Raw genomic sequence first — 20,174 nt, forward strand, 5'->3', positions numbered from 1 at the left:
TGTGTGTACTCACAGGCCACGGGAAAATGTAATCTGGGAATAGGAACAGTTTAATGGTACATGGGCACACACCTGCCATCCTAGCAGTCACCAAGGAGGGTGACTCTAGGGGATCTCCAGTTCCAGGGCAGTCTGGGTTCCTAGGCAAGACCTGGTATCTCACATCTGTAACCTCTATACTCAGTAGACAGAGGCAGGAACACTAGCCAGCCTAGGCTACATGCCAAGTTCTAGGCCAGGCTATGAAACTCTATCTCAAAACACAAGTGAGCAAAGACGTGAGATGCTGCCGCCTTATACTGTGGTCTACAAAGTAGATTTTACTCCTCTGGGAATGCAACCCCAGTGGCAGAAGCCGTTTATGCCTATGACTGCCACTGCTGCTGTCATTTGAATGTAAGGATCATTGGTGCAAAGCAGTCTGCAGGGCAGTGGCCTGGGTCTTTACCACATACATGTAAGAAGTGAGGAAAGGCATGGGCGAGAAAGGATGCTGCTGGCATGGCCCATTAGCCCACCCAGAGAAGGTGGCTGGAGAGGTGGGTTAGCAACAGCACAAGAGCAACAGCTAAACTTGCAGTGAGAAGCCATGTCTAATGTGGCTACCTAGCTCAGCTCTCAGTTCTTCGAGATCTAATGAGGGCCACAGTGAGGCAGGGCCACGCTCATCTCTCAGACACCACCGGGTTGATGCAACACATTTCCGAGCTGGCTGGAGCACCCCCCTACCCGACCTCCGAGGTCCTAGCCGACATCTTTCAAGGTTAAGGTGACGTTCATGACATTTGCAGAAAAGGATTGGGACTTCTCTGCTGAGGGACTGTACATGCCAGAGGCCTTTACTGCTACTTCCTGGCCCTGGTTGTTAAGAGCTGATGGTCTTTATCCATCACAGGTCTGTACAATGCGTTAGGAATTACAGCCCAGTGGGGGGAAACAGGTAGGAGAAGATGTCCTGGCAGAGACTATGAAGAACATGACCTGGCTCTCATGCTCGGGCTGTTTGTTCCGAAGGTGGCTTGTTGCTGCAGCTTGACACACCCTTGCTGCCTTTGTTCTTTAGTTCTTTGTCATAGTCGATAATGTGGTTGACATCAGGGTGCCTTTCTTTCCTTTGCTGCCATTTTCTGAGTGTGGGGAGTGGCAGGGGCACTAACAAACGGGTCCTCTGTACACAGGGGACACTCCTTGAGCACACCGCTGGGACGCCTCAGCTTTTAAGTATGGAGTACTTGTGACACCCGGACAAACTGGGTCATGAAGTCTGAGTCACTCTGCATGCTGTTTATGAATGGATGACCTTGTCTATCCATACAAGAAGTCCTTTGTCGTTTTCTGCTATGAGCCTAATACAATAGAAAATAATTGCTCTTCATATCTGACCACAGGAGACACCAGAAGGTGGCTTTGTGTTGCTAAGTAACTGGTGCGTGTGTTTACATAGACTCAGTCAAGGGCTTGTGCAACACAGGTTCCACACTTGGAAAGTGAGGTAACTCTTGTGTTGCAACGAAAGCTATGTCTTTCCTCTTAAGTTTTCAGTAGGAAGCATCTTTCTTGCCTGGAAAATCAGTAAAAAGAATTAAAATGCTCCAGTGTTGGCATCTGGACGTGAGCAGAGCTCTTTTTCTAAAGGAGCTTTCTATAAAGACAATGATACATCTCTACGAAGCTGATGGGTGATCGTGATTATCAACTTAACACACTCGGGAAGAGGAAGCCTCAGCAGAAGAAGACGTGGGAAACAAGAGTCCGGCTGACTGGCCTGTGGGTGTGTCTGGAGAGGCATTTTCCTGATCAGTGATTGATGAGGGAGGCCAAGCCCACTGTGGGCAGTGCCATTCCTACGCAGGGGGTCCTGGGCTGTGTAAGAAAAGGAGCTGAGTCGCCATCTTAGCGCCTGTGCAGGCCTGCTGGGAACAGGACTTCTAAAATGCTACTATGTCTGGAAGGCTGTGGTGCAAAGCCATTTTTGCTGGCTACAAACGAGGTCTCCGGAACCAAAGAGAGCACACAGCTCTTCTTAAAACTGAAGGTGTTTATGTCCAGGATGAAACTGAATTATACTTAGGCAAGAGATGTGCTTGCGTGTATAAAGCAAAAAACAGCACAGTGACTCCTGGAGGCAAACCAAACAAAACCAGAGTGATCTGGGGAAAAGTAACTCAGGCTCATGGAAACAGTGGCATGGTTCGTGCCAAGTTCCGAAGCAACCTTCCTGTGAAGGCCATTGGACACAGAATCTGTGTGATGCTGAACCCTTCTCGGATTTAAACTAATGAAAAGTAAATAATAAAAGTGGAAAAAGAAAAAAAGAAAAGGAGCTGAGTGTGAGCTTGAGAGCAATCCAGTAAGCAGCGCTCCTGTGTGGTTTCTGCTTCAAGTGCCTGCCACGCTGGAGTGGCTGCCCTGGTCTCCATATCCCTTAATGATGGTCTTTAAGCTGTAGAACAGAATAGATCCTTTCTTCTCCATGTTGCTGTTGGTAATAGTCTTCATTAAAGCAACAGAAGCAAAGCAAAAGAAAAGGCATTTTGTTTTTGTGAGGATTTGAACATTTATTTTGTCCCTAAGCAGCTCTTTCTCCGGTTCTTTTTGGAGACTGACTGTCCTCCCTTACAGAGACCAGAAATGCTGAGTACATGGTTGTTTTTTATTGAGGGAAGAAATCGGAGCACCCCTGCGGGTGAAGCTGACATTCCAAGTTCCTAAACATTTCTAGTCATTAAGCATGACGTTTCTGTGGAACCAGGGGAAATCGGACAGGCCATCTCTAAAAGATATGCAGAATGGACGGCTTCCTGTAGGGCCACGAGCTCTCTCAGTTTGTAAAGGTGGAAGTCAGGTGACTTCCTGAATGCCTCTCCATCCGGGAACATCTCACCCTGCATGTTCAGAAGAACCCACCCATATGGTTAAACTTAGAAGATGGACTGGGTGTAACTTAGTTGCAGTGTTTACCTAGCATGAAAGAGGATCTAGATTCCGTCCCAACACCAAATAAATGAAGGGAGAGAGAGAGAGAGAGAGAGAGAGAGAGAGAGACAGACAGACAGACAGACAGACAGACAGACAGACACAGAGAGAGAGAGAGACAGACAGACAGAGAGAGAGAGACAGAGACAGAGAGAGACAGAGACAGAGACAGAGATGGAGACAGAGAGGGAGTCAAAATGACACATCCCCAGTTTTGCTGACCAGGGAGACGGTGGGAAACACCTACACCTACAGTGGGTGGGTTGTGACATTTGCGTAGTGAGGTAGTGGGGGAGCCAAGGCTGCTTGGAGAGGAAGGGTGCTATGTTTCTGGAAGAATTGTTTAGGATGATATAAAAAGACAACATGGTGGCACATGCTTGACCGTTCTTGTTGGCCAGTCTCCAGTGCAGGGAGAACCTCCTAATTCCATCTTGGGGACCTGCCTGTGCCCTACTTTCTAGGGCCCTGTCTATCCACCCTCCCTGGACCATGATCCTGGAGTGTCACAAAAAGAGACTTAGGAACACAGTTTAAGGGGATCCAGGGAGTCTGGGATTCCCCGGAATGGGGATCAGAGCGATAATAGGGCAGGTGTCCCCACTCCTTTCTTCCTTGGGGTATATTCCAAGACGCTGAGGAAGGCGTATCCTTTTCTCCAACCTAAAGAGAAAAGTGGAAACCATGAACACAAAATCCTGCGTCTCAGTGTCACAGTTGATCGTGTAAATTGCTTTTCAACATCCTAAATCAGGTGATCGTGTCTCTCAGTGCCAAGAACCAAAGCATCGCAGCTTTGTTTATTCCCCCAATTGTCTTACTACATAGCCCAGACTGGCCTTGAACTTGCAGTACTTCTGCCTCAGGAAGGGCGGACGTGCATCCCCATACACATAATTAGCACCCAGCCTTTCTCTCCTCCCCTTTCTTCCCTCCCTTTTTATAAGACAGGGCCTCTGTGTACCCCCATTGGATTTGAGATCCTCCTGTCTGCTCCCTGAGTGCTAAGATCACAGATTTGTAGCAGGCTTGTGAACTAGTAAAAGGCTAAATGGTGCACTTGCCCAACTTTTGCATCTCCGTAATGATTCAAGTGACTCATTTTGTACTTTGAGTGCAGAGGGCCGGTCAGGGAGTGGGGTGGGGGGTGATCTCTTTTCATTCACACAGCCCATAGAAAAAATGTGTTGTTATGACAACGACTGCTGTTTCATACCTTTAAGCTAATCTCCATTTTAAAAGCATTTTAGGTGCCGTAGAACCAGATACTCAGCATGTCTCCATTGTGGCTGCTTCTGGGCCTCTTGGCCCTGACTGGTGAGTGTGTTTCATTTTTTCCAAATAACTTGGAAATGGACAAGGGAGAAAAAAACATGAAAAGGTAATGCTATACTTCAGTTTACACAGTTAAAGTGAAAGCATCATTTTTCTTCTAAGATGTCTGATAAATCCTGCAGTTAGGGATAGCAACTGATGAGCACACACCCACGTGTCCCATGAAAGAATGGGGCTCCCTACAATTGTGTGGGTTTGCAACTACATTGCTTGAAACCAGGCTTTAAGCATCACCATTGATAGCTGCTCATTGCTGCTACAGAAACTCCCACTCCATCCTATACCAGTTACATACTTTACTCATGGCTGGGACAGAGAACCGAACAAAAGCAAGCTGCAAAAGGAAAGGCTTAATTTGGAGATTATTGTCCATCATGTTGGGGAGGCCACGGCAGTGGGGACTTGAGGAGGCCGGTCATCAGGTACCATCTGTCCTCAGGAAGAAGCGAGAGATGAGTGTTGCTGCCCACCTCATTGTCTCTTTATGGTTCAGCCCAGGACAGAAGTCCATGAGATGGTAACACCCACATAGCAGATAGGTCTTCCCAGCTCACTTTGCCTGATCTAGCCAATTCCTCACAGACGCAGGAGGGCTTTGCTTCCATGGTGTCTGTAAATCTCCACCACATGGCAACAGAGACCAAGGGTCCAACACCACAATGCTGGATGTATTTAGAGACTCAAGATTTCCACAGAGAGATTGAGGTGCCTCCTACATGACTCAACACAAGTCAAGCAGAAAAGCAGTGCTAGGAGAATCCAGATGTGACAGAGAATTTCAGCTTTGGCTCTAACATCGGCTGTAGCTAGGGCAAACAGTAAAAAGGCTTGGTTTTTATTTGAAATAGTTATTGATTTACTATTTACTATATATGTGCTAATTCATTCAACCAACATTTTAAAGCTCCTGTAAGGTGTCAAGCGTGGGGAATATAAGGAGCTGTGACAATGGTCCAGTGTGGTTAGGGAGAGGTTGGCAAGGTAGAGAGCAACGACACAATCAACTGTCACGCTAGGGGTATTTGTCAACAATCAAGAAGACAGGCATGCACTGTCTCGGGCATTAAAAGGGACACCTGCTTAATTTTTACTGACAGGAGTGATCCTGGGCTTTGCTGGTCATTGCACACTTGTAATCCCAGCATTTGGGAGGTTGGGGCAGGAAAATCAGGAGTTCAAGATAACCCTTGACTACATAGCTGTCAACCTGGGCTGCATGAAGCCTGTTTCAAAAAACATTAATTACCGTAATTAGCCAAGTAATTAGTTAAAGCAATGCCTCCCGTTGAGTGATGACTAGAGTCACAAGGCAGCCATCTTGGGAGATAAATGCAAGACAGAAGAGAAGGTGCAGACAAAGGAGACCTCCAACAGAGACCTGATCCTATCACTTGTCTGCATGCTCTCTCTCTCTCTCTCTCTCTCTCTCTCTTCAACCTTTGCCCCCTGCCCAGTCCCTGTTTATAGACCATGCCTTTACTTGGGGGCTGGAGGGAGATGCCAAGAAGACTCTGGCTTTAAAATACATGTTTCCCCAGAGCAAACGTGCATACCTCACCCGACCAATGAGCTAGCTATGAGACAGCGCTCGAGCTTTGCAGAGAAGGAACTGCTCCAACAGTTCCTCATGTCTGCAGAAAAGGAGGTGAAAACTTAAAATCCAAGCAATGCGGTGATATATTTCTGGTGTACCACTAGTTTAATTTCAAAAGAGACTCGAGGGTAGAGCAGTGCCCCAGCTCTCGCCGATTTTACCGTGTTGTTTGTTTCATCGGTGTGACTCACTCACAGCGTTCTAACTCAGGCTGAACTTTTCTCAATCCGCAGGCTCCTCTGAAAGCAGCAACTGGGGATGCTACGGGAACATCCGCACCATGAATACCCCAGGAGCATCTTGCGGGATTGGAAGACGCTATGGCCTGACTTACTGCGGTAGTTCACAAGCTCTGTATCTGTTCCTTTCTCTTGACTCCTTCTCCTTCTCACGGTCCTACACTAAGGACTGGCAGGAAAGAACGCTCAACATGGACTCCGAAGCCCTGTGTGGGCCCGGGCTTAAGTAGACTTAAGCAGTCACGTACTTTTCCGAGGGCTCTTCCGAAGTTGGGATAACCGTCTTTACAAAGGTTTTACAAACTCCATCCATGGGGAGAGAGTGCTTCGTGAGCTATAGAAGAAACTAGAACTGAGGCAAATCCGTGTAAATCAGCACTGCTTTTAACCCTCTTTTTAAAGCGTATTATTTTTTATTTCATGTGTATTGGTGGCTTGCCGACAAGTATGCCTGTGTGAGGTGTTGGGGCCTCTGGTACTTGAGTTGTAGACAGTTGTGAGCTGCCATGTGGGTGCTGGGAATTGAACAAAGGTCCTCTGGAAAAGCAGACCGTGTTCTTAGCCACTGAGCCATCTCTCCAGCCCACTGCCCAGCCTTATGTTTAACTCTTATTTGTAGTTTAAACTTGAATGATTCCTTACCATCATGTAGGGGTTGAAAGTCAGGCAGCTCTGAGCAAAAATTTCCAGGGAGACTCACCAAGAGCCTCCTGAAGGGTTAGACTTTCCTCTTGACATGTTATGCTGGCGCTGTGTGTTTTCTTGGAAAACCTTCTCTGGGTTCTCAGGATTGGACCAGTGGTGCTTGTGCCTACAGAATTGCCATGGATGGGAGGGAGCCTAGCTCATGGCCACTGGACTCCAACATCAGGAGATGCATGGGTGTTGATTCTGGCTCACAAAAAATTATTTTTTAAAAAGGTTTATTTATTTGTTATGGATGCAGTGCTCTGCCTGCATGTATACCTTCAGGCCAGAAGAGGGCATCAGAGCACATTATAAATAGTTGTGAGCTACCATGTGGTTGCTTGGTATTGAACTCAGGACCTCTGGAAGAGCAGTCAGTGCTCTTAACCTCTGAGCCATCTCTCCAGCCTTCAGAAAAAGTCTTTTTTAAAAGTATATTTTATTAATTTATTCATACTACATCTCAATAGTTATCTCCTCCCTTGTATCCTCCCATTCCTCCCTCCCTCCCATTTTCCCCTAATTCCCCTCCTCTATGACTGTGACTGAGTGGGACCTCCTCCCTCGTATATGTCATAGGGTATCAAGTCTCTTCTTGGTAGGCTGCTATCCTTCCTCTGAGTGCCAGCAGGCCTCCCCATCCAGGGTACGTGGTCAAATATGGGGCACCAGAGTTCATGTGAAAGTCAGTCCTCTCTTTCCACTCAACTGTGAAGAATGCCCTGTCCATTGGCTAAATCTGGGTAGGGGTTCAAAGTTTGGTGCACTATTTGTCCTTGGCTGGTGCCATAGTTTGAGCAGGACCCCTGAGCCAATATCCACCCATCATAATGTTCTTCTTGTAGGTTTCTAGGGCCCTCTGGATCCTTCTATTTCCCCATTCTCCCAATGCTTCTCTCACCTAGAGTCCCAATAGGATGTCCTTCCCTCTGTCCCACTTTCCTGGTAAGTGAAGACTTTCATGAGACATACCCCTTGGGGGTAGTATCCAGATATAAGTGAGTATATACCATTTGACTCTTTTTGCTTCTGGATTAACTCACTCATCATCATTTCTAGTTCAATCCATTTGTCCACAAATTTCAGGAATTCCTTGTTTTTAATAGCTGAGTAGTATTCCATAGTGTATATGTACCACAGTTTCTTTATCCATTCTTCTACTGAGGGACACTTAGGCTGTTTCCATGTTCTGGCTATTATGAATAAGGCTGCTATGAACATGGTTGAGCAAATATTGTTGTTGTGTGCTGGAGCATTTTCTGGGTATATCCAAGGAGTGGAATAGCTGGGTCTTGAGGAAGCCTTATTTCCAGTTTTCTGAGATAGCGCCAGATAGATTTCCAGAGTGGCTGTACTAGTTTGCATTCCCACCAGCAATGAAGGAATGTTCCTCTCTCTCCACATCCTCCCCAGCATGTGGTGTCGCTTGAATTTTTGATCTTAGCCATTCTTATGGGTGTAAGATGGAATCTCAGAGTTGTTTTGATTTGCATTTACCTGATGACTAAGGAGGTTGAGCATTTCTTTAAGTGTTTCTCAGCCATTTGATATTCCTCTGGAAGTGTTTCTCAGCCATTCGATATTCCTCTGTTGAGAATTCTCTGTTTAGTTCTGAGCCCCATTTCTCAGTTGGGTTATTTGGTTTGGTGGTGTTTAATTTCTTGAGTTCTTTATATATTTTGCATATTAGACCTTTGTCAGATGCAGGGTTGGTGAAGATCATTTCCCAGTCTGTAGGCTGTCGCTTTGTTCTCTTGGCAGTGTCTCCTGCCTTACAGAAGCTTCTCAGCCTCATGAGGTCCCATTTATTAATTGTTGACCTTAAGACCTGGGCTGTTGGTGTTCTGTTCAGGAAGTTGTCTCCTGTGCCAATGTGTCCCAAAGAGATTGAAGATGACATCAGAAGATGGAGGGATCTCCCTTGTTCATGGATTGGGAGAATTAACATAGTAAAAATGGCCATGTTACCAAAAGCAATTTACAGATTCAATGCAATCCCTATCAAAATACCTACAAAATATTTTGATGACCTTGAAAGATCAATTCTCAACTTCATATGGAGAAACAAAAAGCCAAGAATAGCAAAAACAATCCTATCTAATAAAAGATCCTCCAGAAGAATCTCCATACCTGATCTCAAGCTGTACTATAGAGCAACAGTAATTAAAACAACATGGTACTGGCACAGCAATAGGCTGGTGGATCAATGGAATCGAATTGAAGACTCAGAGATGAATCCATACACATTTGGTCATTTGATTTTTGACAAAGAAGCCAAATCTGTTCAGTGGAAAAATGATAGCATCTTCAACAAATAGTGCTGGTCTAACTGGATGTCTACATGTAGAAAAATGCAAGTAGACCCATATTTGTCACCATGCACAAAACTCAAGTCCAAGTGGATTAAAGACCTCAACATAAAACCAGAAAAAGTCTTAATCTGAGATCAGGGGTTTAAATTTGGGGTTCGCAGCCGCAGGTCTAAGTGTAAGCCTAAATCACCCCCAGTCACATGCTCCCGTCTGTGTTTTCTCTAGGAGTCCGTGCCTCTGAAAGGCTAGCTGAAATAGACAGACCATATCTGCTGAAATTTCAACCCACGATAAGAGTCACTGGCAAGAAATACTGTGTGGATCCTGCAGTGATCGCTGGTCTCTTGTCAAGGGAGTCTCAGGGTGGCAATTTGGTGGTCGGCATGGGCAACGTGGGCAATGGAGTTGGGGTGGTACAGGTAAGGCTCCATCCATCAAGGTCACCGGGGCTGGGGAAATGGCTCAGCTGGCAAAGTTCTTTCCTCCTGGGAAAGCATGAAGACCTGAGTTGGGAACATCCATGCCATGAAAGCCAGCCATGGTACTTTGTGGCTGTCATCTCCACACTGGGAAGGTGGAGGCTGGTGGATTCCTAGAGTTCACTGTTCTGAGGCGGAATTAGTGAGCTCCATGCTTAGGAACAGACTGAAGAATGCACTCCATAGCAATCACTGGCCTCCACAGGCACGCACGAGTGTGCGTGCACACACATACATCACACTCATGTGCACATGTGCACATGCACGTGTGCACACACAAACACAGATACACACACATCACACTCATATGCACATGCACACACACATCACACTCATGCACACGCATACATACACATGCATGCAGAGACACACTCACAAACACAGATACACATGCACAGAAGGAGGGGAGAGAGAGAGGGAGAGGGAGGGAGGGAGGGAGGGAGGGAGAATATGTGGCCTTTCTGCATAGTGACACAACTCCAAGGGTACACAATTACGGCTTCACCATAGGTGGCACAGAACACAGAGTGAGTGACTTTCTTGCCAGGGCACACCACCAAGCGTGCGCCATCTGTGTTCCCAATGAGGCACTAGATCAAAAGGAAGACCACAGATTGCATCCTTGCTCTGGAGTTTCTGTGTGTGATACGGAGTGGGCCATTTTACATCACTGGGCGTGGTGTCCTACCTATAAAATTCCACTCTGTTTTTGGCAGTGCCAGGGAGTTACACTTTGCTCCTGATAAGTGGGCGTCTACCTCTGGTCTCTACTCCAGCCCCTAGAGGCTACTCCAATAGAATTATTACAGAGAGCCAATGGGATAACGTAGAAAAGTAGCTGTGTCTGGTAGGTCTCAACAACGTTAAATTCTTCTCTCTCTGTCTTCTTTTTCTGCAACTCTTCTGAGAGTTGAGTTTTATTTTTTCATTCATTGGACCCAATGAAACTCACCAGAGTCTTCTGGGGCTGAGCTGAGCCGCTGTTGGGGTGAAAATGAGGATGGAGGGTCCTGTTGCCTCTCACCCCATTGTTGAGAAATCTGTGGGCATTATGTCATTTTCGTTGTTTCGTTGTTACTGTTTTTTGGGGGGGGTATTTTGTTTTTGTTTTTGAGACAGGGTAGACAGAGTTTCTCTGTGTAGCCTTAGCTATCCTGGATTTGATTAGTAGATCAGGCTGGCCTTGAACTCACAGATATCTGCCTGCCTCTGCCTCCTGAGTGCTGGGATTAAAGGTGTGTGCCACCACGCCCGGCTCATTTTGTCATTTTCAAGCTTTTAGGAAAATTTATTACTTAATGATCTTTGAATTGGCTTCTCTTGGCTACTCGTAATGAACGTCAATTTAAAAGTACCTTGTGTCCGTTATGTCACTTTGATTTGTGAACCCGATCAGCAATCTGGTGAGACAGGGCAGTGAGTCATCGTTGAGGAACAGAGCTCACAGAAGAGTCACTGTTGTCAGGCTGCATTGGGAAAGAGAAAACGCTGGCCAAGGATGCCTTGTGCTATTAGGACTGTGCCATCTAATTCCCCCTTTTTGCTTTTTTTTTTTTTTTGTGAAATCTAATTCCCCTAAATTCAGTCATCTCTCTTCAGTCCAATGATATTTCTGTGAAAGGGGTGACCTATTGCATCCAAGAAGGGTCAGGCTCACCGTCAAGCGTTCTGGTCACCTGCATGCCTGCAGCACAGGCAGGACCCCTTCCTGGCTCATTTGGAGTTAGATTTGCCGCATTGGGGAAAGGCATCACACTGGATTCTACATGCGTTAACGTCTTGTCCCCTGGCTTGACTTCTCTCTGTTACACTGAGGTAACAGGAGATATTTAAATAAAATCTCTCTCTCTCTCTCTCTGTCTCTCTGTCTCTCTCTCTGTTTCTCTGTCTCTCTCTCTCTCTGTCTCTCTGTCTCTCTCTGTCTCTCTGTCTCTGTCTCTCTCTCTGTCTCTCTGTCTCTCTCTCTGTCTCTCTCTCTCTGTCTCTCTGTCTCTCTCTCTCTTCCTCTCTCTCCCTCCATCTACCCCCCCCCCCATATGCTAGGCCAAGACTATTCACTTAAATAAACACCCAGAACTGGCATTGCTAGACTGTACAGCATATCTAATTTGAACTTTTGAAAGACCAGGCCTCTGTACGGCTGTCCATGGTATGACAACTATTGCACTCCCACCTGCAGGGCACAGGCGTCTCATTTTTTCCATGTCCTGGACAACACTGGTCTCAAGTGTTCTGGACAGTAATTCTCCCCATAGGAGCAGAAGGGAGGTGAGAGTGTAGCACCTGCGGTGGTAGAGAATGCGAGAATGCGACCTCATTGCCTACCTCGCTCACCAGGCTCTTCTTCTGCCTCATTCCCCCTAGGGCCCAAATGTCTACCCTCCCACATCCTGGAAGAGTGAATCCTGGGTTTCCCAGAAAACTGAGACTCTGACATCTATAATCAAACAGGTCAGGGAGAGGTTTCCAACCTGGACCCCCGACCAATACCTCAGAGGTAGGTGTACTAGGGGCCTCCGCCCCCGCTGCCTGCTGCTGAGCAGCACTCAATGCTCGGGTAGGGGAATCCGGAGCTTTCTGCCTGTCCTGGTGTCGCCCGAGGGTTAACCTGTCACATGAATTTCAGGTGGACTCTGTGCCTACAGTAAGGGTCCCAGCTTTATCCGAAGCGACCAGGACCTGAGCTGTGATTTCTGCAATGACGTCCTCGCACGAGCCAAATACTTCAAGAATCACGGCTTCTAGCACCTTGGATGAAACACAGGTTCACCATCGTATACCTGTTCTGCCGATATGGTTAGCTGGTGTAGCCTGAGACACAACTCTGAGCTGGACCTGATGCCTGTCAGAACATCATGAATTCTATTAAAGGAAAAGTCATTACCTGCATTACAGACTGCGGATTTTTGTTGTTGTTTGTTTGTTTGTTTTGGTTTTTAAAAAGACTTATTTATTTTATTTATTGCATATGAGTGCTTTATCTGCAGAAGAGGGTATCAGGTTGCAATATAGATGGTTGGGAACCACCATGTGGTTGCTGGGAATTGACCTCAGGACCTCTGGAAGAGCAGGCGGTGCTCTTAACCACTGAGCCATCTCTCCAGCCCTTGTTTTGTTTTTTCGAGATAGGGTTTCTCTATGTAGCCTTGGCTGCCCAGGACTCACTTTGTAGACCAAGCTGGCCTCGAATTTACAGAGATCCATCTGCCTCTGCCTCCCGAGTGCTGGGATCAAAGGCGTGGGCCACCACTGCCCGGCTAGACTGTGGATTTGTAAAACACTTCCCAAAATACTAGTTCTAATGTGGATTTCTGTGAGATGCGTCCTATGCATCAAGGAATCCAGTTGCCATATTCAGCAAATAAAAGCTCAGGAAAGCCAGATTACACGGCAATTCCACTTAAGCACTGAGTTTGGGGCAGTGTTGGGGCTTGAACCTAGAGCCTCATGTATACTGAACACATGCTCTGCCACTGAGCCATCTCTACTTCAGCCATAATGATAACATTTTTAATTTTAAAAGAATTTTGTTTACTTTTACTTTACATATATGGCTGTTTTGCCTGCATGTATGTCTATGAACAACATGCATGCAGTGCCTGTGGAGGCCAGAAATGGGCATCGAATCATCTGGAACTGAAGTTACGGATGGTTCTGAGCCTCTTTGTCAGTGCTGGGTATTGAACCTGGTCCTCTGGAAGATCATGCAGTGCTTTTAGCCACTGAGCCACCATTCTAGCCCCAATAAATGATCCTTCTAGTCTAAGTTTCATGCTAATGGAACAAAAAGAATTTATTCACTAAAAGAAAATTAATTAATTAACTAATTAATTAATTATAAAAAAGAAATTTATCACTGTCTAAAATTTCAGTTTAACTGGACTTCTTATATTTTACTTGGCTGCCCTGTTATTACTTTGTTAGACAAAAGCTTAGTGGGAAAAGTTCAGTGTTTTCCAGAATAAGATGGCGGTGACTATCATAAAACACTGACAGTTGGGTTGAAAAGGGAACTGACACAATTTCTTTCGATGAGGTTTATTAGAGGCCCTTGAGGCCATGATTGGGCTGTAAGGTAGAAAGGAGCATATTACACAAAAACAAGACCATATATGGAAAAATCTAAACACACTGGGGCCTTAAGGGGAAGGAGGGGGCTTTCCTTTGCAGCCTGGAGAAAGGCTTCAGGGAGAAACAGTGAGAGCAGCCTAAGCCTACCCCTGCAGATCCCCCTGAGCATCTCTGAACAAAGTCCTCAGAACAAAGCACTTGGGCTGATTTTTATAACCTCTTAGGGGTGGCAGGAAGCTGTACTTCAACATAGCAATGTGACACAGAGTGTGACAACAAGGAACCAGCGACCACACCCTCCAAGTCTTCAGGTGCAGCACAGACTGCTTCTGTGTCTCGGGAATGGCCTGACTCAGGCTGTAGGACCTAACTGAAAGGTGCAGGCCCACGTTCTGACAGTGGCCAGTCACATGCACTGGGTAAAACATATTTGGGGAACATTAGCAGCTGTGCAGCAGCATCCTAACTCCAAAGCCATCTCACTGTCCTTTGAGTATTAGGTCTCAAACTCAGGACCAATGGCTGAGGTGCCTACTTAACATATCAAAGAAGACACCCACAGGAGCCAGGTTCTGAGCATCCTGAGGACCTGTTACCCTGTCATCCCAGCTGGCACAGCCTGCCCTCTACCCTAAATCTCTCCACCCTCTGCGTGTCACTTTCCTCCCCAGCTTCTCTCTCCTGTACAACTAAACTCTTTGGCTCCACGCCCTCTTTGGTGCTCTGGGTTTCCTGGATTCATAGCACATCCGGCTTTTCTCTCTCACTCTCCCTGCCCTCCTTCTTTCATTGCCTGGTCCAGCCTTCTGGCCATGTTCACTCTGGATCCTTCCAGATGCCTCTGGCTGTGCTCTCTCCCTTACAGCTACAATAAACCTTCTCCTCAACCATACCTTGAAGCATCATGTCCTTGTTCTTTTTTTTTTTTTTTTTCATTCACCAAGATTTCCACTTCCTTTCTTCTTCTAGCTAAACACTCCTTAATTTTCTACTCAAAGTATCTGGAATTCAGCTGAGCTCTTCCCTTGGGCTTGGTCCTCAGCTAGTGGCACTACTGAGGTATGATTGAATCATGAGAATATAGCATCATAAATTGGTTAATTTATTGATGAGCTCACAGTTGAATGGGCTTTGTGACCAGGGAGGAAAGTAGGTCACTGAAAGAGTCTGAAGTCTCTTTCTCTCTCTCTTCCTCCATCGCTCCATCCCTCCTTCTCTCTCCTCCTCCCTCTCCTTCTCACCCTCCCTCTCCTTTTACCCCTCCCCCTCCCCCTTCTCTTCCCCTCCATGTTTCCTCCCCCTCCCCCTCCCTCTCTCTCCCTGTTTCCTCCCCCTCCTCATTCCCCCTCTCTCCTCCATCCCAGAATTTCCATTTCTTTCCATCATAATCTTTCAGCCTTGCCATAGAAGTAAAAACAATGAAACCAACCAACCTTAGCCCAAATGCTCTGAAACCATGAATTGGATAAAGTGTTCCTCCATTGTGTTATTTATATCATGTATTTTATCGGAGACAAAGTCTAATTAAAGTAGAGGCCACCCCAGTCATCCACAGAGTCAGGGGATGGGAGAGTACGTCAAGAACACTGACCGTGTCCTACACTGTTAATTAGCAAGTTCACATGTTTGAATTTGTGACAGTGTCTATTTATCCCCATCTGTCAATTTAACAATCTCAGCACTTCAGTGTCACTCTGTTACAGTCATCACCATGTCAAGCATGTTTGATCCGCCCCTAAATAACTTTGGAAGAAATTCCTAAGTGTTAAGTAATGCATGAGGCACCACACCATTGCCTCTAACCCCTCTAGAGTCAGCAGTCCGTGCAAAAGAAAAGGTGGCCAAACATACTTGTGCATTGGGCACAAACAAAGGGCTTGCACTTGGTAAGTAGGCAATGTTCTTTTTCTGTGTTGTCTTGCTCGTGAACTCTGGGGCCCTTGGCATCCTCCAACCCTGACCTTTCTTTTTTGGTCACCCCACTCTCTGCTCCAAGTCCTATGTTCAAAGCTTGAATCCAGCTAATAGATTCCCATCAAAGACACCATAGAGAAGCCCAAAGGAATGCACTGTCCCCTTTGGAGATGTACATTTCACTGCTATAAGGAAAATAGAGGGTTAAGCTCTAGCTATGAATCTGTGTAGGGAAACATTAGGGAGAATAACGTCCTCCTGGAGCCATGCTCTGGCTCCCTCTGTGGATGTGTGTGCTCAGCAATGGGCCTGGCATGTGTACATGTGAGTAGCACTTCTCATCCAAGGGAAGCATACCAGAGGCATCATGCTACTGAGGTGGGAGCACTGGGGAGGGTGCAATGGAGTCAAAGGCCACTTGAGAAGTAGGGCATAGATTACACAGGACTCAGCAAATGCTACTGAACACCTGCTGCCTGCCAGCCATTCTCTCAGGAAGAGTGAAACAGGACAAAGGGCACTGTGCTTCCTGGCTACCTACATTTCCCTGGTGGCCAAGGTGTTGAGTGTTGAATATTTTTTTCAAGTGCTTATTGACCATTGTTTGTGTTTCTTTCTTTGATAACCACCTCTTCAGTTCATCGGCCTATTTATCAGTTAGATGACTTGGGAGATTCTTATTTAACTTTTGGGTTTGTTTGGGTGTTTTTTGTTTTTGTTTTGTTTTGGGTTTTGGTTTTTCAAAACAGGGTTTCTCTGTGTAGCCATGGCTGTCCTGGACTCGTTTTGTAGACCAGAAGTTTTGGGGGGGGTTGTAGATGCTAAATATTAATCCTCTGATGTGTAGCTGTCAAATGTTTTCTCTTATTCTGAACACTGTCTTGTCACTGCTAATAGTTTGTTTTGCTGTGCAGAAGCTTTTTTGTTTCAGGAAATATCACCTGGGTGGGTTTTTTGTTGTTGTTGTTTAGATTTTTTTGAGACACGGTCTCTCTGTGTAGCCTTGGCGGTCCTGGTCTCTCTTTGAAGACCAGGCTGGCCTCGAACTCAATCCACCTGCCTCTGCCTCTCAAGTGCTAGGATTAAAGGCGTGTGCCACCACGTCCAGCTTTGTTGTTGTTTTTTAAAAAGATGCTTATTTTTTAAACTTTTTCTATTTGTTTGTTTATTTGTATGAGATAAGGCATGCGCCTGCCATTGTGTGTGTGTGTGCGCGCGGGTGTGTGTGTGTGTGTGTGTGTGTGTGTGTGTGTTGGCCACAGAACACCCTACAGGAGTCAGTTCTTTCTTTCTACCATGTGCCCCTAGAATGCAATATGGTCCAGGGCAGATTCCATGGGCCGTTGAGAACTTGTGATGTATGGAATAGCCTATAGATACCTGTTAAAGTCATCTCATCTATAGTGTAGTTTAACTTTGAAATGCCGTTGTTGCTGCTTAGCTTGATGAGATAGCTAAGGATGAGGACTGAGTTCATGTGTTATATCAGGGCTTGAATGACTTCTTGTGCCCATTAACTGTGGTTGTCTTATGAGGTCCAACATTTGGTGTGAATAGATAACTGTTACATAGTCTTGAATTGTTCACTCTACTGATATTATTCTTTTTATTCCTTCTAACTAGTTTTGGTTGAAGTCTACCTTATCTGATATCAGAACAGCTAGCCGCATTTGCTTCAGCTTCAATTTGCTTGATAAATGGACTTTCTTTGATTCTCCTTATGCGAGTGTCTTTACTAGTGAGATGTGTTCCTTGGATATGAAAATATTTGGGTCTTGTTCTTTTGTTTGAGTTGAGGCCATTTACACTTAAAAGAACTCTCCAGAGAGGTTTGTTAATTCCTGTCATTTTGTTGGCTGCTCTTCTGATTGCTTGAACTGTTATTTGTTCTTTGTCTTCTCTATGATCAGTGTTACTGGTTTGCTATTTATTGTGCTGGACATGATAAACCCTTTATTTGTTCTACTTTGTTCATCTTTTTCTTCTCATAAGATATCTTCTCTCCCTCATGTTTAGAATGTTCTCTCTCCTCTGCGGATAGTATTCATTCCCCTAAGGATTTTCTGTAATGATGACTAGTGGTCATAGACTGCCTTAGTCTGTAGTCATCTTGAGATGTATCTGTTTGTGCATTAGTTTTAAAGATATGTTTGTTGGATGCAGCAATGTTGGTGGGCAGTTGTTTTCTTCTAAGATGCTTCTTGGATTTCTGGACTGCTGAGTATAAGAAGAAGGAGACCTGCCTTGAGCAAGAACAAGGCCTTCCTGGCACCATGCATGCACAGAAGGAGGCCCATGTAGAGTCAGCTGAGACCTGACTGGACATGCCCAGGCATGCCAAGAAACTGGTGACATCATGATGGTAACCAGGGAAGAGGAGCCACAACAGCATCTCACAGTTTGGGAGCCAATGGGACACTGGGAGTGGGGTATAAAGGCGTGCCTTACCTCTGCAATAAACAAGTCTACTTCTGCCACTTGCCGAACTCCCGGAGTCTGTGTTGTTGACTCTGCACCAGCTCACCCCTGCCCCCAAAGGGCCTGGGCCTGGGTCCCAGCAACAGCTCACACGAGATCTAATAGTATCCTCATATACTTTTCCAGTTGATTGGTGTTTTATTTTGTAGCTTGTAATATTGATTCCTTGTTTTGGGTATTTTCATAAATGTCATCAAGATACTTTTCTTAAATTATGTCTACTAGGAAATCCAAATGCCTCTGTGTTTGGCTGTCTACTTCCTTCTCTAGATTTGGGGAAATTGTTCCTATGTTGTTGATTAGCTTCATAGTGTTTTTTGTTTTAAACTCAGCTCTTCCATCTGTTCTGTGGATTCTTATGTTTGTTGTTGTTTTTATTATTTTCTAGAATTCTTGAAAGTTGTGCTCCTTTATAGTTTTGGTTTATTGATGTTGACCATAATACTCCTTGATTTCATCCTTCACCCGCTGCTTTTATTCTGCTTGGTTCATCTATGTTAATAGTTTCTGTTGTGTTTTTATTTTACTCTTTGTTGACTTTCTCTTAGACATCTCTGACTTTGTCATTTGTGTGGATAATTGCCTGAGTCGCTCTTCTAATTTTCTCTTCTGTCTTATTGACGCCCTGCAACTCCCAGGTCAATCAATTTGGCTTGTTCACATGCCTGTCTGTGCAACTTTGAAGTTGCTGGCTACCTTTATAACTAAAGTTTAAAAAATCCTTGTCTAGATTTTTTCCCATTTCTGTATCTTTGAACTCAGTAGTTGAGGACTTACAATCTTTTGGAAAGATGATAGGACCTTCCACTGTCACGTTTGTGTGTTGTGATCTGCATGTGTTCTGGCCTGAATATCTCTTCTGGCTGTATTTGAGAAATCCCCTTATTAAGCAGCCCACTCTTGAGAGCCCAGTCTTCAGTACCACTCACAGAGTGGAAAACAAACTGCTGTAATAGCAGCAGCATCTACTCAAACAAGATGCAGAAATACACTTAGCCCTAGGTAGTGCCCAATAAATAATACATCACTAATGACCATAAAACACGGAGGGCAAAACAATGTGGAGTGTGCTATGAAGTTAAAATTTACCTAAGAGCCAGGTTCGTGCTTGTCATCCTAGCATTCAGGAGCCTGAGGGAAGAGAATCAAGAGTTCAAAGCCAGTCTTAGCTACATAGCAAGCGCAAATCTAATCTAAGTTACACAGAACACCATATCAAAAATAAAAACCTTTATAATAAATATAAAAATAATAAATTAATGCGATAAAGAAAGCAGGCAGAGACAGAGTGAATAAAGAGAAGAAAGAGTAATTAAGAGAAACTGAAGAAGAGACACAGAGAAGAATGTTGTGACAGGGAAAGGAAAGAACAAGATATTATAAAAATTACAAAAAAGCAAAAAACAAAAGAAAAAAGCAAGAAAAGATTTCCCAATAATGAGAACATTTTGAAGCAAAATTAGATAAAATTTAAAAAGAAATAAAATCGCTGCATGATGGGTAGTTGTTAAGAGCACTTGATGCTCTTGCAAAGAACTGAAGTTTGTATCCCAGCACCCACGCTGAGTGCTCACAGCCACAGACTCCAGCTCCACGGATCTGATGCCCTCTTCCAGCCACTAAATATTTTTATTTTTTATTTTTTTATTTAAGTAATTTATCCAGATTACATCTCAATTGTTCCTCCCTCCCTCCCTCTTTCATCCTATTCCCCTCCCCTAGGTCTGTGACAGAAGTTTAAAGTGCCTACAGCTGGTCCTCCTTTCAGCCTCAGGGCAGTCAGCCCCTCCTTCCAGTCCTGGGGCTTCGAAGAGAAAATGTTGCCACCTGCCAGCGGCTCAGCGGGAGCTGTCCATGGTGATGATTCCTGCTTCTGCCAACCGCTCTATGAAAGCCAGACACCTTTCCTGCCTCAGAAAGCCCTCTGCTGCCGCCATGGGAGCTGTCCATGACGATGTCCTTTCTTGCTTCGTCCTGCTGCCGTCACAATGGACTCTGTAAGTTTTGGACACCTTGTATAAACTTTATTACCCCTCAGGGCAGAAAAGTGGCCCAACCTCTACCTGAGAAAGCTCCAGCAGGACTCCCT

At 45.3% G+C, this 20,174-nt stretch overlaps 2 protein-coding genes and 1 long non-coding RNA gene across 3 annotated transcripts; 2 read left to right on the forward strand and 1 right to left on the reverse strand.

The window, feature by feature from the left end:
* The first annotated feature begins 1,875 nt into the window (after nt 1-1,875).
* Nucleotides 1,876-2,307, forward strand: LOC311581288 (large ribosomal subunit protein eL33-like). Its single transcript, XM_084753393.1, has one exon. The coding sequence runs from the start codon at nt 1,942-1,944 to the stop codon at nt 2,272-2,274; it is 333 nt and encodes a 110-aa protein (XP_084609519.1). The 5' UTR covers nt 1,876-1,941; the 3' UTR covers nt 2,275-2,307.
* Nucleotides 2,308-2,638: 331 nt separating this feature from the next.
* On the reverse strand, nt 2,639-20,022 carry LOC311581272. Its single transcript, XR_014773726.1, has 4 exons — nt 19,836-20,022; nt 19,175-19,216; nt 4,193-4,321; nt 2,639-3,639 (listed from the first exon to the last, which is right to left on the reverse strand). It is a non-coding gene; the product is annotated as an uncharacterized lncRNA (long non-coding RNA).
* LYG1 (lysozyme g1) lies at nt 4,215-12,505 on the forward strand. Its single transcript, XM_084753386.1, has 5 exons — nt 4,215-4,293; nt 6,139-6,243; nt 9,369-9,562; nt 11,987-12,119; nt 12,249-12,505. The coding sequence occupies exons 1-5, from the start codon at nt 4,251-4,253 to the stop codon at nt 12,365-12,367; spliced, it is 594 nt and encodes a 197-aa protein (XP_084609512.1). The 5' UTR covers nt 4,215-4,250; the 3' UTR covers nt 12,368-12,505.
* Nucleotides 20,023-20,174: the final 152 nt, after the last annotated feature.

This window comes from Acomys minous (genome assembly GCF_964271855.1).
Source record: "Acomys minous genome assembly, chromosome: 13".
NCBI lineage: Eukaryota > Metazoa > Chordata > Mammalia > Rodentia > Muridae > Acomys > Acomys minous.

What these genes read in the sequence shown, in the direction of transcription:
- LYG1 (XM_084753386.1), top strand. Translation starts at nt 4,251, where the DNA reads ATGTCTCCATTGTGGCTGCTTCTGGGCCTCTTGGCCCTGACTG. An exon ending in CTATGGCCTGACTTACTGCG is followed by an intron (nt 6,244 to 9,368) that starts GTAGTTCACAAG and finishes TGTTTTCTCTAG; the next exon opens with GAGTCCGTGCCTCTGAAAGG. An exon ending in CCCCGACCAATACCTCAGAG is followed by an intron (nt 12,120 to 12,248) that starts GTAGGTGTACTA and finishes CATGAATTTCAG; the next exon opens with GTGGACTCTGTGCCTACAGT.
- LOC311581288 (XM_084753393.1), top strand. Translation starts at nt 1,942, where the DNA reads ATGTCTGGAAGGCTGTGGTGCAAAGCCATTTTTGCTGGCTACAAACGA.